The sequence below is a fragment of the Vanacampus margaritifer genome, chromosome 20 (assembly GCF_051991255.1).
Source record: "Vanacampus margaritifer isolate UIUO_Vmar chromosome 20, RoL_Vmar_1.0, whole genome shotgun sequence".
Taxonomy (NCBI): Eukaryota; Metazoa; Chordata; class Actinopteri; order Syngnathiformes; family Syngnathidae; genus Vanacampus; species Vanacampus margaritifer.
Window position 1 is genome coordinate 8192201 of NC_135451.1, and position 14508 is coordinate 8206708.

The window sequence follows — 14508 nt, forward strand, 5'->3', positions numbered from 1 at the left end:
CAGTAATTACTGAGGTTTGCCTCATTAGATGATTTGTGTTGCCACATGCATGAGAAGAAATAAAAGTCTGACATTCTTAAATTATTAATTTTATTCTCCTGAGGGAATTTTTTAACCTAATTCGGGTTACTTAATTCTGTCTGTTAGCGAGAGCCACTATATCGTGATAACTTACATTGATGTTTCTGCATTTGGCAATTTATTATTAAATTATATTATTAGTATGGGATTTTTTTTAATGGGCTTTAGGTGAACTGATGAATACACGCACGCACGCACGCACACACACACACACACACGCACATACAAAAAAAAATAAAAAAAAAAATATATATATATATATATATATGTATATATATTTAAAAAATTAAAAAATAAAAAAGAGAAAAAAACCTCTTTTTTAAATTTTTTTTTTTAAAAGGAGAGCAATGATGATGTCAAATCGAATGAACAATACTGAGCTCTGAAAAAAATTAAAATTAAAAAAAAATTAAAAAAAAAATATATATTCTCCTGAGGAAAATTTCTCCTGATGATGGTTAGATTTACAGCATGGTTTTGTTTTATACAGCCTATTTGTAAAAATATCTTGTAAGTCAAATTTACTTCTTCTATAGTTTGATTTCTCAAATGTATTAGTTAAAATATATTTGATGACATCATCCCTTTATGCATTGTCAGGTTGCTCAGTATTCTGATTAAAATCCAAAAGCAACCTTTGTCCCTCACATTTCATCAGAGTATGAATTTCAAAATGGATGCCGTGCCCCTCTATGGAGACAGATGGAAGGTGAGATGTGTTACCTCATGATCGAGCCTTATGACACAGAGACGCTCTACATCACCTGCAGCAGTGCTGGAGTTTTTCTCAACACGGTAAGATGTGATAAGGACTTAAATCAGCAATTATAAAAATGAATTATAGTTGATATTGTTGGCACGTTTGTTGACAAGAAAAAGTTAATGGAAGTGTAAATGCCGTATAGTGTAGCCCAGGGGTCTGCAACGTACGGCTCTGGAGCTACGTGTGGATCTAAAAAAAAAAAATTGGGGATTTTTATTTTATTTTATATATTATCTTTAAAAATATATATATTACCTAATAACCTTATTACTTTAAAATGTCCTAAATGTGACCAAAAAATGGCCAAAAAGGAATAGAAAAGTAGAAAGTTACCATAAAATTTCCATGAAATTGCCCAAATGTCCGAAAATTTATTTGAACAAAGGCAAAAAAAGAACAAGTTACTATCAAATGCCCAAAAACAAAATAAATCCTGAAAATTGCCATAAAATGTCCACAAAATTGGCCCAAAAAGTCAGAAAACTGATTTAAGAAAAGGCAGGAAAGAAAATGTGTCCAAAGTAACTATCAAATGTCCAAAAACGGAAGAAAAAAAAAGAAATCCCAAAAAACTGCCATAAAATGTGCACACACAAAAAAAGGAATTAATGATGCATTTTTAGGTTTTCAGAAAAAGAGATGAAAGGTAGATAAAAAAAAAAGTGTTATTACCCGTTAACCTTATTACTTAAAAACGTCCAAAACATGACCATAAAATGTCTAAAAAGGAAGAGGAAAAGCAGAAAATTACCATTAAATGTCCATGAAATTACCCAAACCATCAGAACATTTATTTTAACACAAAGACAAAAAAATGATTCAAAAGTAACAAAAAAAAAACCCAAAAAATTCCCCAAAATTCCCATAAAATGTCAACAAAATTGCCCCCCCCCAAAAAAAATTAAATAAATAAAAGATCAGAAAATTTATTCAAGAAAACGCAGGAAAGAAAACGTTCAAAAAGTCTAAAACCATAAACCAATAAAGCATAAAATGCCTACACTGTAGCCTAATAGAGGACTACACAGAAGACAATAGCACAAAGCTGATGTCTTTTTTTTTTCTAGTTTCCAATGTTTGACAAGGTGCTGCCACATTTATCTGTCATGATTTTTTGTCTTCTACGCCGGTTTTGTGTTAGACAAGATAGGCTTATATTATTCAACAATGAGGTAATTCCAGCGTACTATCAAGAACGTAAAGGCTTCCATACACCAAACATTGGCTCCCTTCAAATCTGTTTTCAATCATTTTAAAAGTTAATTTGCACGCTTGCTGCAACGTTGACTCTTTCACTGACTTTGCTGACAAGCCAGAGGTTTCCTGTCTCTGTTTCTTCACCTGGAAATATTTCAGACAAAGTGGAGGGGCGGGGGGTGTAGAAACTGCAGCCTGGCACCGGGACGGGTGACATTGATGCAAATGAAACCTCAAAATACGGTAGTGTCTTAAACCTAATTTAGCGGTTAACATGGCTTTACACTTCCCTTCGGAGGCTGCCTGGAGATTCTCTGAGCTTTCTTGGCCAGTGCGCTACTCGCAAACTGGCATGTGGGTCGCATTAGGATTGTGGTTTGGTCAGAATTAATGAACGTGTTTTTTTTTACTATGTGCTCACGCAGGGTGTCAAGCACGAGGGAGACGAGGATGCCTATGAGCGGACGAGTGATGTGTACAAGAACGTGGTTGCGCTGCTGAAGAACAAATCACAACTCTTTACTGAGAGCTTTAACGCACAGGTACAGTGGAAAAGCTGGCAAAAGCATTTAGGAGAAACCAGGGCTTGATGTCACACTTTTTACACTCATATAAATTTATTGGAATCAATACGTCATATTTAAATAAAATTTATACCAGATGAAAGACCAAAGTCTCATGTATGTATTTAGCATTTATGTCATTTTAGTTAGCAATCAAACAGAGAGTGGACATGTGACAACTTTGCCCCACCATTGGCTAAGTTGTCTCACTATATAGGTCAAGAGGTCAAATTGGATTTTGCAACTAATTTAACAAGGGCAGAATTATTGTTGTTATCCTTTTTCTTTTTTTACTTGAAAGTGAACATTGATGTCACATGTGACAACTAACCCTAACTACCATGTTTGCTAATACTAGTTGAAGTTTAATGTTATCTTAAAACAAAACAATGACTTAGGTATGACAAGATCCCTTAATCTATCCTCTAACAAGAAGAATAGTAACTTGTTTTTAAATCTTTTTTTTTATTCCATTGTGTTGTGGGAAAATTTTAATTACCGCTCACCTGAGCTCACAATGTGCTATTCTATTCACAGACAGGCATTATAAAGGAAGAAAACTAGCCCAGTATTACACTTTTTAGTTCATGTGGAGAAAATACAGTAATTGCAATGTGACAACTTACCTATGTGACAACAAGCCCTGGTGTCTCTTAGTTAAACAGTTCATAGACTGCACTAGATAAAGAAGGAAAATTCTGTTAAGGGAGTCATATGAAAAAATGTAAATTCTAAAAAGTGATACTTTATTGGAGAAGGGGCTTTGAGTCATTTCTTCTGGTAAAAGCATTTATTTTTGATTGTTGATTTCAATATATGCTTTGGGTCTTTGTCTTACTGAAAAGTGAAATTCCTCTTCAGCTTCAGCTTTCTAGCAGACATTAAGTTTGTGAGCCAAAATTGTCAGGTATTTGGAACTGTTCGTGATTTCCTCCACCTTGACTAAAGCGCAGGTTTAGCGGAAGAAATACAACCTTGAATAATGATAATGCCAGTACAATGCTTCACCATAGCGTTCTTCTGGTTGGATTCAGTATTATTGTTGTGCTAGGGCAGGTGTGCCAGAAAATCCATCCGTCCATTTTCTATACCACTACTGCCGTTAACTCATTCACTGCCATAAGTTCATTACAAAAAGATGATAAAAAATTAGGGGCAATTAAAAAAAAAATCATTGTAATTAATCGCATGACTTCACTAGTTATTTATTTATCTATTTTTTAAAGAAAAGATTTTAAAAAAAGAAAAGAAAAGATTATTAAAAATTCGGGGTGACAGGTGATTAAAAATTTTAATTGTAATTAATCGCATGACTTCACTAGTTAACTCACGATTAGTCACAAATTTTATATCTGTTCTAAATGTACAATACCAAAAATTCTAGGTTTTCATACTCTTGTTAACATAAATGGAAAAAAATATTAAACAAATAGAAATAGTTAAAATTAATTTTTAACGTTTATAGCCGTCAATGGCAGTAAATGAATTAAAAAAAAGAAAAGACTATTAAAAATTTGGGCCATCAGGCGATTAAAATTTGTAATCGTAATTAATCGCATGACTTCACTAATTAACTCATGATTAATCACAAATTTTATATCGGTTCTGAATGAACAATAAAAAAAATTCTAGGTTTTCATACTCTTGTTAGCAAAAGTGGAAAAAAAAATGTTAAACTAATAGAAATAGTTTAAATGAATTTTTGACGTCTATAGCTGTCAATGGCAGTAAATGAATTAAGAAGCTTACTTCCGTAAATCAAGGCATTTTGAACTGGCATGTTGATGTAGCGACAAGTCTTCCTCTTCCGAATGAAGCAAACACTGCAGGACCACGTTGTGGACGAGCTGGGCGATCATTTGACCCACAGTGAAGGGAAAAACTTTTAACTGGGCTTTGTGAATTCTGTCTCATAAAAAAACGATGGGGTCTTTTTTTTTCTTCCCATGAACAAGGTCCTCCTTTATAGAGCAATGATTTGCTCACAGCTGCGTGACTCACATGTACACTATAAACAGTGTGCATTGTGTAATTAGTGTCTGTGCTGCGCTACGCGGGTGAGCTAGTGTCTGCTTGTCTGTATGTTGAAGTACAGTATATTTGATCCAACATCAAACAGCTTCACAAACCACACACGGAATCAAGATATTAAAATCTGCGTGATTTCTTCAGTAGTACGGCTTCCTGCTTAATTTGATGATATAACAAATTGCTTCAATTTTCAACACCAGCTGCACTCAAAAATCTGTTCATCATTCGAGGAGATGTTTTTCTTCATTTTCACTTCATTGTAATTTTTGTTGGAAAATGTGCCATCATCGCAGAGTTTCTCGGCGTGTTTGCGTCATTGAAGTGTGCCCGCTGCTTTCTCTCTTTAACACGTGGAAAGATCATTTGGATTATGGGGGGATTCTTTAACTCTTATGGTTATTTATATAGCCATACTATGTATGTATTATAAGATATATGGGGGGGGGGGATTTTTTTGATTAATGGTTATTTAAAGTTACACAATATATTATTTTATCTACACTTATTATGTTAGACCAGTATTATGGTGTTGTATTCTAGCTTTCCACACAATATATGTGGTAATGTGTTGTTTTTAAATTAAAATATTAATACTCTTAAAGGAAAGGCCAATATGAGCTAGATGTGCAATTTCTGGAGAAATTGTGCGTGAATGCTGAATGGTATCATTTGAATGCATGTGGAATGCTTTATAATAATGATAATAATAATGTGATGACATTAAATATAATTGGTATGAATTAATTAGACAATGATTATTATATGAAATAGAATTTAGGACTAACATGCGCTCCAACCGGGAATCAAACCCAGATCTTCCACATGCTCGTCATATGCTTTAACCACTGCAGTACTTGTGGAGTTGGAAGTAGCAATAACATTGTATGTAATTGTATTGAATAATGCCGTATAATACTCAAAGCTGAAAATATGGAATAAAATAGAAAAAAAATAAAAATGTGAAATGCGATGACTATTTCTGAAATTGAATTGGGATTTGAACCCGTAACCTCTTGGTTACTGGACAATGCACTTAACCAACTGCTCCACTGAGCAGTAGCAAACCCTTGAGAATGATGATGATGCCAGGGAGTGGGTGTGGAAAGATAGCAAGCCACGGGAAAATGGAAATTAAGTGTTCTTAACTCTTTTTTTTGATCAAGCAATTCCATTAACTCATTCACTGCCATTGACGGCTATAGATGTAAAAAAAAATCATTTTAACTATTTCTAGTAGTTTAACACTTTTTCCACTTTTGTTATTAAGAGTATAAAAACCTAAAAAATCTATATTTTACATTTAGAACTGAAATAAAATTATTGATTAATTGTGAGTTAATTATTGAAGTCATGTGATTAATTACAATAAAAAAAATAATCGCCTGACGCAATTTTAAAAAAAATAGAAGAAAAGATTATTAAAAATTAGGGGCGTCGGGCGATTAAAATTTTAAATGGAATTAATCGCATGACTTCACTAGTTAACTCACAATTAATCACAAATTTTATATCTCTTCTAAATGTTTAATAAAAAAAATCGCACACTCTTTTTAACAAAAGTAGAATAAAATGTTAAACTAATAGAAATAGTTCAAATGAGTTTTTGTCAATGGCAGTTAATGAGTTAATGACAAAAAAAGTGAAAAGAGAAATTTTTATCTAGATTTGCACTAAAATACATAGGTTAGCAAAATTGGTCCAAAAAGATGTAAGGACAGACTGACAGACACAGATACAGTAGATGACTTTAAATGAACAAAGCAGAAAAGGAGGAAGCAGACTTTCCTTCTACATTTAGTGTTTTGGATTCATTTTGACATCTCAGCAAGATTGGAAATTGGGCATGCTGTGTATTTGCAAGCGAAAAGAAAAATCTCTAAATGAATACCAACTGTTGTATGCTGGAATCTGTGGTAGGAAAGACACCGACAGTTGTTTTTTTGTTATAGGCTGTCAGGGGCCTACGATTCACAACCATGCTGAATTTGCATCAGTTAATTGCGATCAAGTCGCCGAATAACCACAAAATGACGAAAAGTGTCAATGACTAAATTTCACCTGCTAAAAATACTCACTGTTAACTGTTGCAGGCGTCACTCAGTCAGTCCTGCTTCCTTTAAGCTACGCCTCTGGGCTTCTTGTGTTGCTTTACTTGCAGTAAGTTGCTGGTAATGGTGCTTTTTATTGAGGCATGTCAAAGAAATTTGAGCGTTCCCTTCTGTGGGAGCGCATGGATTTTGTCCATTACACGTATAATGGAATTAAAGGAGGTCAATTAGTTTGAATAAAGTCAGACTGCGGGTCTGTGGTTGGTTGGATTGACTCAAATATTTCCAATAGCCGGTCACTTTATGTTTAAGCGAAAACAAGTCTTTGGAAAAGTGATTGGGCGTGCTTGTACGTGGACGCAGTCCGCTGAAATACATCCTAATTCTTTTGCTCGGCCCTTTAAAATGTTAAGCCCCTAACAACCAGTGACAGTCTGAGCTATTTCTGCAAGGCAGGTGTCTGTGATTAAAACTCTGCTGCCTGCAAACTATTCAACAAGCCACATGTGTCTTATTGGCATCTATACATGTGCTTTCAAGATTAAAAACTTTTTTTTTTTTTTTTAATGCAGACCCGCTAAACTTAGCCGAAAAATAATCACGGAAAAACTATGACACAAAGTCATGACTCTTGTCTGTGCCAAGCCCCAGTTTTTATTTATTTATTATAAAAGTCTTCTGAAACAATAACTTAAGAGATGTTCAGCTAGCTAACAACAAATCACTGTCAGTGAATTATTCATATTAAAATTAGTCGACAAAACAATGATCAAGCGGTTAGCACATTTGCCTCACAGTTGTGAGGTTGATGTGTTCAATCATTTGCGCTTGCTTGTGTGGTGGTTTTTCTCCAAATACTCCGGGTTCCTCCCAGATTTCAAAAACTCTACAATTTGTCTGTGGCCTAATAAGCTGTTAATAACTACAGGTCAACATATTTCCTTTTTTTTTTTTTGTGCAAATAGTTACAATTGGGCCATTCCCTATCACAAGCGTGATGACACACACGTGTTAGAGCGCATTTGCCAAGTGAATACGCTAAACTACTTATATATGCTGACAGAGCTAACCTAAGACAGTAAACATCCTATAACTCATCAGAGTAATCAGAAATGTCTTTTTTTTTTTTTTTAATGAGCGCACATTTTCAGCCAAATTTCAGAATGTTATTTAAGTGGTAGTCAGTGCGCCCTCCGGTGGACAAAAATAGCTAATTGAAAAGAAAAACTGCAGTTTGTGTTCTGTCGTCACGGGCCAGATACAACCCCTGATGGGCTGGTTCTGGCTCACGGTCCCTATGTTTGACACCCCTGCTTTAAGATGTCGATAGGTGTGTATGATTTTGATTGATTGGCATGAAGTCAACGCACAACATTTGCTTTTGCGGCCCACATAAAATCATGTGGCGGGCCAGATCTGGCCCCCAGGCCTTAAGTTTGACACCATGACCTAGTGGTATGCCATGTTTGACGGTTTTAGAAGATTAATTAAACTGATAAAAACATTTGTGTTTTGTCTTGTTTTTGTTCTCTACCCATTGAAAAGAACCTTGAAGACCCTTCACGCGCCCGAAAGTTAGTGGATGCTCAGACTCAACTTTCACTCAAAAGGATTAACAAGAGTGCTCGTTCTCAACGGTAGGATCCCTTATTTGTCCTGAACTGTGTACACAATTGTCCTTAAAAGAACGGTAAGAATTCTTACTGCTTGTTCTTGGGCTCACCTTTGCTGAAAATAAAGTGTGAGCTTGAGATAAAAGCAGAGGTGGCAAATCCAGGTCCAGAAAGTAAAAAACCCTGCCACAGTTTGGCTTTAGCACCAGGTGCTAGCTAGCAAGCTCCCTGGCTAGCTCCCCGTGTGCTCGTTTACCTGCTAGGGAGCTAGCTAGCTAGCACAAGGGGCTAAAGCCAAACTGGCAGGGTTTTTAGTTTCTGGACCAAGATTTGCCACCTCTGGATGAAAGTGAGACTTGAGTCGGTGTAGTTACCGTAAATGGTTTAAGGACAAGTGTGAATAAACATGATTATAAAGTCATCAAGACTAATAAATGCAGGCACCCTTTCTGCCCCTTACCCGTAGTAAGGAAATGCTTTTTAAAGTAACACTATGTAGTATTTGACCTTCAAATAATAGATGGCTTGAAATAATGACATTCAAACTGGTCTATGTCATCGCCATGGCAACACTAGCTCACCTACTGTTGGTGGACAAAAATGCGGTGTGATCCTACCTGAACTGAATAAATATAGACATAACATAAAATAACTAATTTCAAATTACAACTGGGCATAATAAATCTTCATTTTATGTCTTAACAGTGAAGAAGAGAAAATTTCTGAACTTGAAGATGCACAAAAGGGAGCCAGGAGCAGGACTATATCACGTTTCTCTGAGTCCTCGTATGCGGATCAACTGTCCTCGATGAAACTGTGAGTGTCCTTTTTGGTTTTCCTTGAACCCGAGCCTGAACATGAAACAGACTGTAAACCTTGATTAGACGTTTTTGTGTGCAAGAACACAATTTTTTTTTTTCATTGGTAAGACATCGTTCAATTTGTGTTTATTTAAAAAAAAAATGGTTATCAATATCTCATATTTTCAGTTTTGTTTTTTTTCCAGTAAATCCCAAATACAACCAGGGGAGGTTTTCAGTGAAACTTCATCTGAGAGTGATCAGAGTTATGAGGAAGAAGAGCAGCCAGCGCGCCGTCAACGAAACACAGATCATCCCTCAGAATACTGGCAGATCCAGAAACTGGTCAAGTACCTTCGGGTAGGGAATTCTTTGTGTTCTACCATAGCTATATAGGAAGATTATAATCCAACCTGTTTCAGTTATATCAAGATGCTGATTAAGAAGAAAGAAAGTTGTAGATTAAAGGGGAGATGCTTCTTTCAGATTGAAGTGGTTGGCCATGCCGGTGGATTCCTGTGTTGTGAGACAGGCCCGTTGGGTCGCCTGCTTTTGCGAGCCAAGGCAGAGGGGAAAGAGCTGTCTAACGGCACCAGCTGTAGGCGGTGTTTGCCCACACCGCAGAAGTATAAAAATGAAGCGCGCCTGTGACAAGTCTGACAGGGCATATGGTGAATATTAATGTGTCAGAGAGGAAAGGGAAGGAAAAGAGAGAGAGAGAGAGAGAGAGAGAAAAAAAAACACGGGTTACCCAGACTGGCTCGGAATCCCTCCGACTACTCGAGTTCAGGGATTGCTCATCCTCAATCAGTGGATCCTATTGTCTGCTTATTTTGGACAGTATAGAAAGTCTTGATACATTTTATATTGTCAGGATCTAATTTTGAAACCGATTTTCAGTGATTGCATTGAGTAACATAACCACTAAATTACGAACCTAAAACCAATCATTGATACAAAACATGACTTGAAAGTTCTTAACTCGGGTGACTTCTTTAGGTACTCCTGCATGATGTTATGAATACAAAAATTGTATATCATTTTGCTTAATAACATCCAAATAATGTTCTCTATGGGTTTGAGGTCAGGGCACACCATGAGTTTCTCTCCCAAAAGACACGTCAGTGCAACGTAGCACCGTGTAATCAACGAATCAATACGAACAACAAGCCAAACTCAACAAAACATTGTGTGCTACACAGATGGTGATTTGGAGAATGATGTCAAATGTTGGGATAAGGCAGATGAGTCTCTAGCATTTGCCTTTTAATTCACGGAGAGCAGTCCTATTGTGATTACACTTCTGCATAGTTGTTGCTTAATGTACACATAATTATTTAATATGAGATGTAGATATGATGGATGCAAAGGGGCGAACATCTTCTGAGTTTCCAATTATAGCACACAAAGTTTTGATGATAATTGCTTTAAAAAAAAAAATGGTAACACTAGATGGTAACACTTAAGAATGCCATATGTTCTAGATCAGACATGGCTACCTAAAATTTTTCATTTTCCATAATACATTTATAAATGCATGTATAAAAGAGACATTATTTAAAAATAATAATAATAATAATAAAGGGGGTTGAAGCAAATACGAAATTAGCCACAAGCTAATTTATTTTTCCAGTGTAAAAGGCTCTCTTGCATAGAAATTACTATGCAAGAATGGCACAAAAAATGCTGAGGAGCAAACCAACTCATTTTGTGCATTTTTTTCCCTTCAAAAATAAACTCACTCAAAATTTTAGTTAGGCTCACTGAAGTTGTAAGCGTAACTATGCCATATGTGCCATCTAGCGGTGAATGGTGATATTACAACTACAATTAAGCCTTGCACACTTGCAGTTCAACACCCACAGAATAGCATATATACTAAAAATATTTTGTGTTTTTTTTATATATATATATTTTTTCATATTTTGCCCAATATTTTTCATACATAAACGTAATGAATATTTATCAGCATTTTTTTGAAAAATGTTTTGGGTTTGGGATATATAAAATAATAATAATAAAAAATAAATAAAATAATATATATATATATATATATATCGGTATACATAAAAAAAATTATGATTATGATTATTATTATTATGTTTTTTTTTTAATCAAGTCCCTGTTCTAGATCCTCTGCCAGTGGTCATGGTAACAAAAGCTGTACATTAGCACGAGACAAAGCCATCTCTCCAAATGCTGTGATTAACACAGCAACTACAATATTATTTAGTAGTATTTAATATCTTCTTTAAACATATATCTGCAATACTGCAAAATAATACATAATAACTACACCATAATAATAATAAAAAAGATTGTAAAAACCATTGTCTCTGGAGAGTGTATTTTAGTATCTGAGCAAATATGTGTAACATAATAAGGGGAAATGCCCATTCTAAGAGTAGGCAGTCGTTTGCAAGCAACAGGGGGTGTAAATGATATGAAAGGAGTGAATTCAGTCAGGGAGAAAAAATGAATGAAAAAACCCATAGTGGGCTTGTATACTTTATACTTTTCAGCTGTATGTTGGTGTGCAAGCTTTTGGGTCATGTGTGTGTGTTCCTGTGTCAACAAGCTTCTGCGCAGCGGGAACCAACACATCCCAAGCTATCTATCTGTCTTCAAACCACACCAGGCAGTTATTTATGGGCTTTGTCCAGTGCTCGTATTTATAATATCATTACCATCAGACGCTGAAACTTACCATGAGCCAAGTTAAATATCTGTTTTATTTTAGAGAGATCTTTATCCCCCTGCATTATAGACAGATGTTTGTGCTACAGGAAGTGTAATACTTTTTTTTTTATGCCACACACTGATGCTCTGTTTTGTGTTTAATGCCATTTATGTTGGAACATTTGCCCACGTAACGTGTTGGTAACCACAAGACAGCACAATCATGCCTGCCAAACGGTTACATGGCTTATGCAAAAGAAGTCAGGAATGATTATGTACTAGTGGTCTATTGGTATATTTGTTCTATATCGGGGGGGGGGGGGGGGGGGGGAAACAGAAAATTTTTATTTCAAGATTTAAAGGCAGTAAGCTACTTGTGCAATCTTACTGAATTAGGTACACATTAATTGAGTTTTAATAAGCAAGCGTGTGAGATTACATTGCTATTAATTATACTGTATCGTGCCATCAAAGTGATTTTTTTTTTCTGCTGTCACTGTTTGGGAAAGGCATAATACAGCTAATCAATTAGTCAATGAATTGATCATTAACAATTCATGTTTATTGGATGTGATTGAAGTAATTGAGGGAAAATACAGTACGAAAGTGTTAGCTACCCTTGAACTTAATTACTTAATAATATAATAATAAATAATAATAAACTTTATTTTTTTTTTTGCCCATTTCAAGCTTCAAACATAAAACAGTCAGTTGGCTGCACTGAGAGAAAAGGGGGTGAATAATTTTGTTTTGACCTACTTTTTAGTTATGCAATTGTAATAAAAAAATTGATAACATTTAATAAAATTAATTAGTAATGATAATAATAAATCAATTCATTCGTGTATAAAAATATGATTTTTTTGGCTTTGTGTAAGCACTGTCAAAATCTTTTAATGTCAATTAAAAAAAGGATTTCACATTTGGAACTAATTGAATGCTTTACTATTGGAAATGTTCATGCCTTATAAAACCAGGTAGTAATTTATTGTGTTTATGTTGGGATCTACATTTTTTCCACTCTTGTTTGAACATGCATGCATGAATAAAGTATGTTTTTTTTTAACAATTTATGATAACGAACTGATACGGCAAATGTATTAAGTAAGAACTTGTGAGTTGTAAAAGGACATGAACAAACTTGATCCCACAACAAAAATACATCTGAAGCACTTTTTTTTTTTAATGAATGGTGACACAAAAACACCAATTCTGCTTGTCTGGCTAGTGGTTTCACCATCCCCAAGCACTAACCATAGACTAGAGTTTAAAGTGGCATATGACGCTCACTATCCATCCACAACTGAGATTATGGAGCCGTGCAGTATGAGGAGAATATAAAATAAAGGACGCCAGATAGTTAAATGTCTACTACAAAATTTAACAACGTGCTCTATTTTCAATTCTGGATTGTTTTATTTCAATCTATAATAATCATTGTGAGGGGAAAAAAAGCTTCTGTTCCCCTCATAGTCCACATTTCACTGAGTTATGTTTCAGTTCAAATGTTGCTGTTCGCTTGGGTACAGGTTTAAAATAAATGAGGGTGTTTAGCAACTGTCAAAACGTATTTATCATTTCAAATGCCAGATCCACATTAGTTTTGGGGGTTTGAATGCTAATAGTGTTCTTTCTTTCTTGGAGCGGTACCTAATGGCTTCTGGTCTTGGCACTAGAGTCGGAGCGCAGCCCCGTGTTAGCAAATAATTTACTTCCATCAGCTCCCACCACAAAGCTAAATAGCGAAAAGGCTGCGACATTAAAACATTTTTGCTCGGGTTGTTATGGGGGATATTGGGAAGGAAAGATGAAGATATGAGGATTTATCTTTTTCTTAAGATATCGTTTGTTGATAATGTTTTCATTTGTTTTTTAAGTTCAGCTGTGTCCAAATTCATATATGTATATACGTATGGTGTTCCACAGGGTTCAATTCTTGGGCATTTGCTGTTTTCTCTGGTTCTATTTTAAGAAAACAGCTGTGCTTTTTCTTTGTTTTTAAAAAAATGCTAAACAAGGATTGACACAGCTAATAAACCCGCCAAAAGGCCTATGACTTGGGACACAGCTTTTGACTGGTCAGTCCTGATCAGATTTATGATTCCAGGCAGGCGACCAGACAGCCACTTTGCTAAGTCTATATGCCTTGATGAACTTTGACCTGACGCATGAGACGTATCATCTGGCCATGCAGGACTCCGGTGGCCTCAAAGTCCTCACTAACATTCTGCATTTGGACGAAGTCAATCTCCAAGTGAGTCATTTTGTCAAGTCTTGACTTGGATGGCCTTCTACAAATGTCATTAAATTGCTTTTCTTTTTCCATAAAACCCTTTTTTTTTTTGTGATTTGATTAGCTTGGATCTCTGGAAATCCTCCGAGATATCAGCCACAATGCCCAAACCCGCCGTTGCATCGTTGACAACGGAGGCTTGCGAAGCATCGTTAATGTCCTGGACTCACGAAATAAAGACGTGAAGGCCCTAGCTGCTGAGACCATTGCTAATCTGACCAGCTTCCGCAGGTCAAGGAGAACGGTTCGAAAGTACAACGGTATTAGTAAACTGGTATGTATTTGCAAAAAAAATGTATACAGATCATGGTACATGGTTGACCACATACAAAGTAGAGAGGAATTTGTTCTCTGCATTTAATGCATAAAAAAGTGGGAAAATGACATTCATTTGTATGTTTTAAATGCAAAAAAAAACTGTGCAAAACAAACGAGAGAAT

The 14508-nt window shown here is 35.4% G+C and overlaps 1 protein-coding gene across 3 annotated transcripts in view; it reads left to right on the forward strand.

Moving 5' to 3' along the window:
- The window catches only part of odad2 (outer dynein arm docking complex subunit 2), a 43164-nt gene that overhangs the window by 3035 nt on the left and 25621 nt on the right, over positions 1-14508 (forward strand). For all 3 annotated transcript variants that reach the window (XR_013289724.1, XM_077554593.1, XM_077554592.1), the window contains 7 exons: positions 740-876; positions 2467-2583; positions 8229-8320; positions 9002-9112; positions 9303-9456; positions 13883-14029; positions 14133-14342. Coding sequence is in view for 2 of the 3 variants with exons in the window: in XM_077554593.1 (XP_077410719.1) it covers positions 740-876; positions 2467-2583; positions 8229-8320; positions 9002-9112; positions 9303-9456; positions 13883-14029; positions 14133-14342 (968 nt within the window). In the remaining variant the exon portion in view is untranslated. The remainder of the gene's footprint in view (positions 1-739; positions 877-2466; positions 2584-8228; positions 8321-9001; positions 9113-9302; positions 9457-13882; positions 14030-14132; positions 14343-14508) is intronic.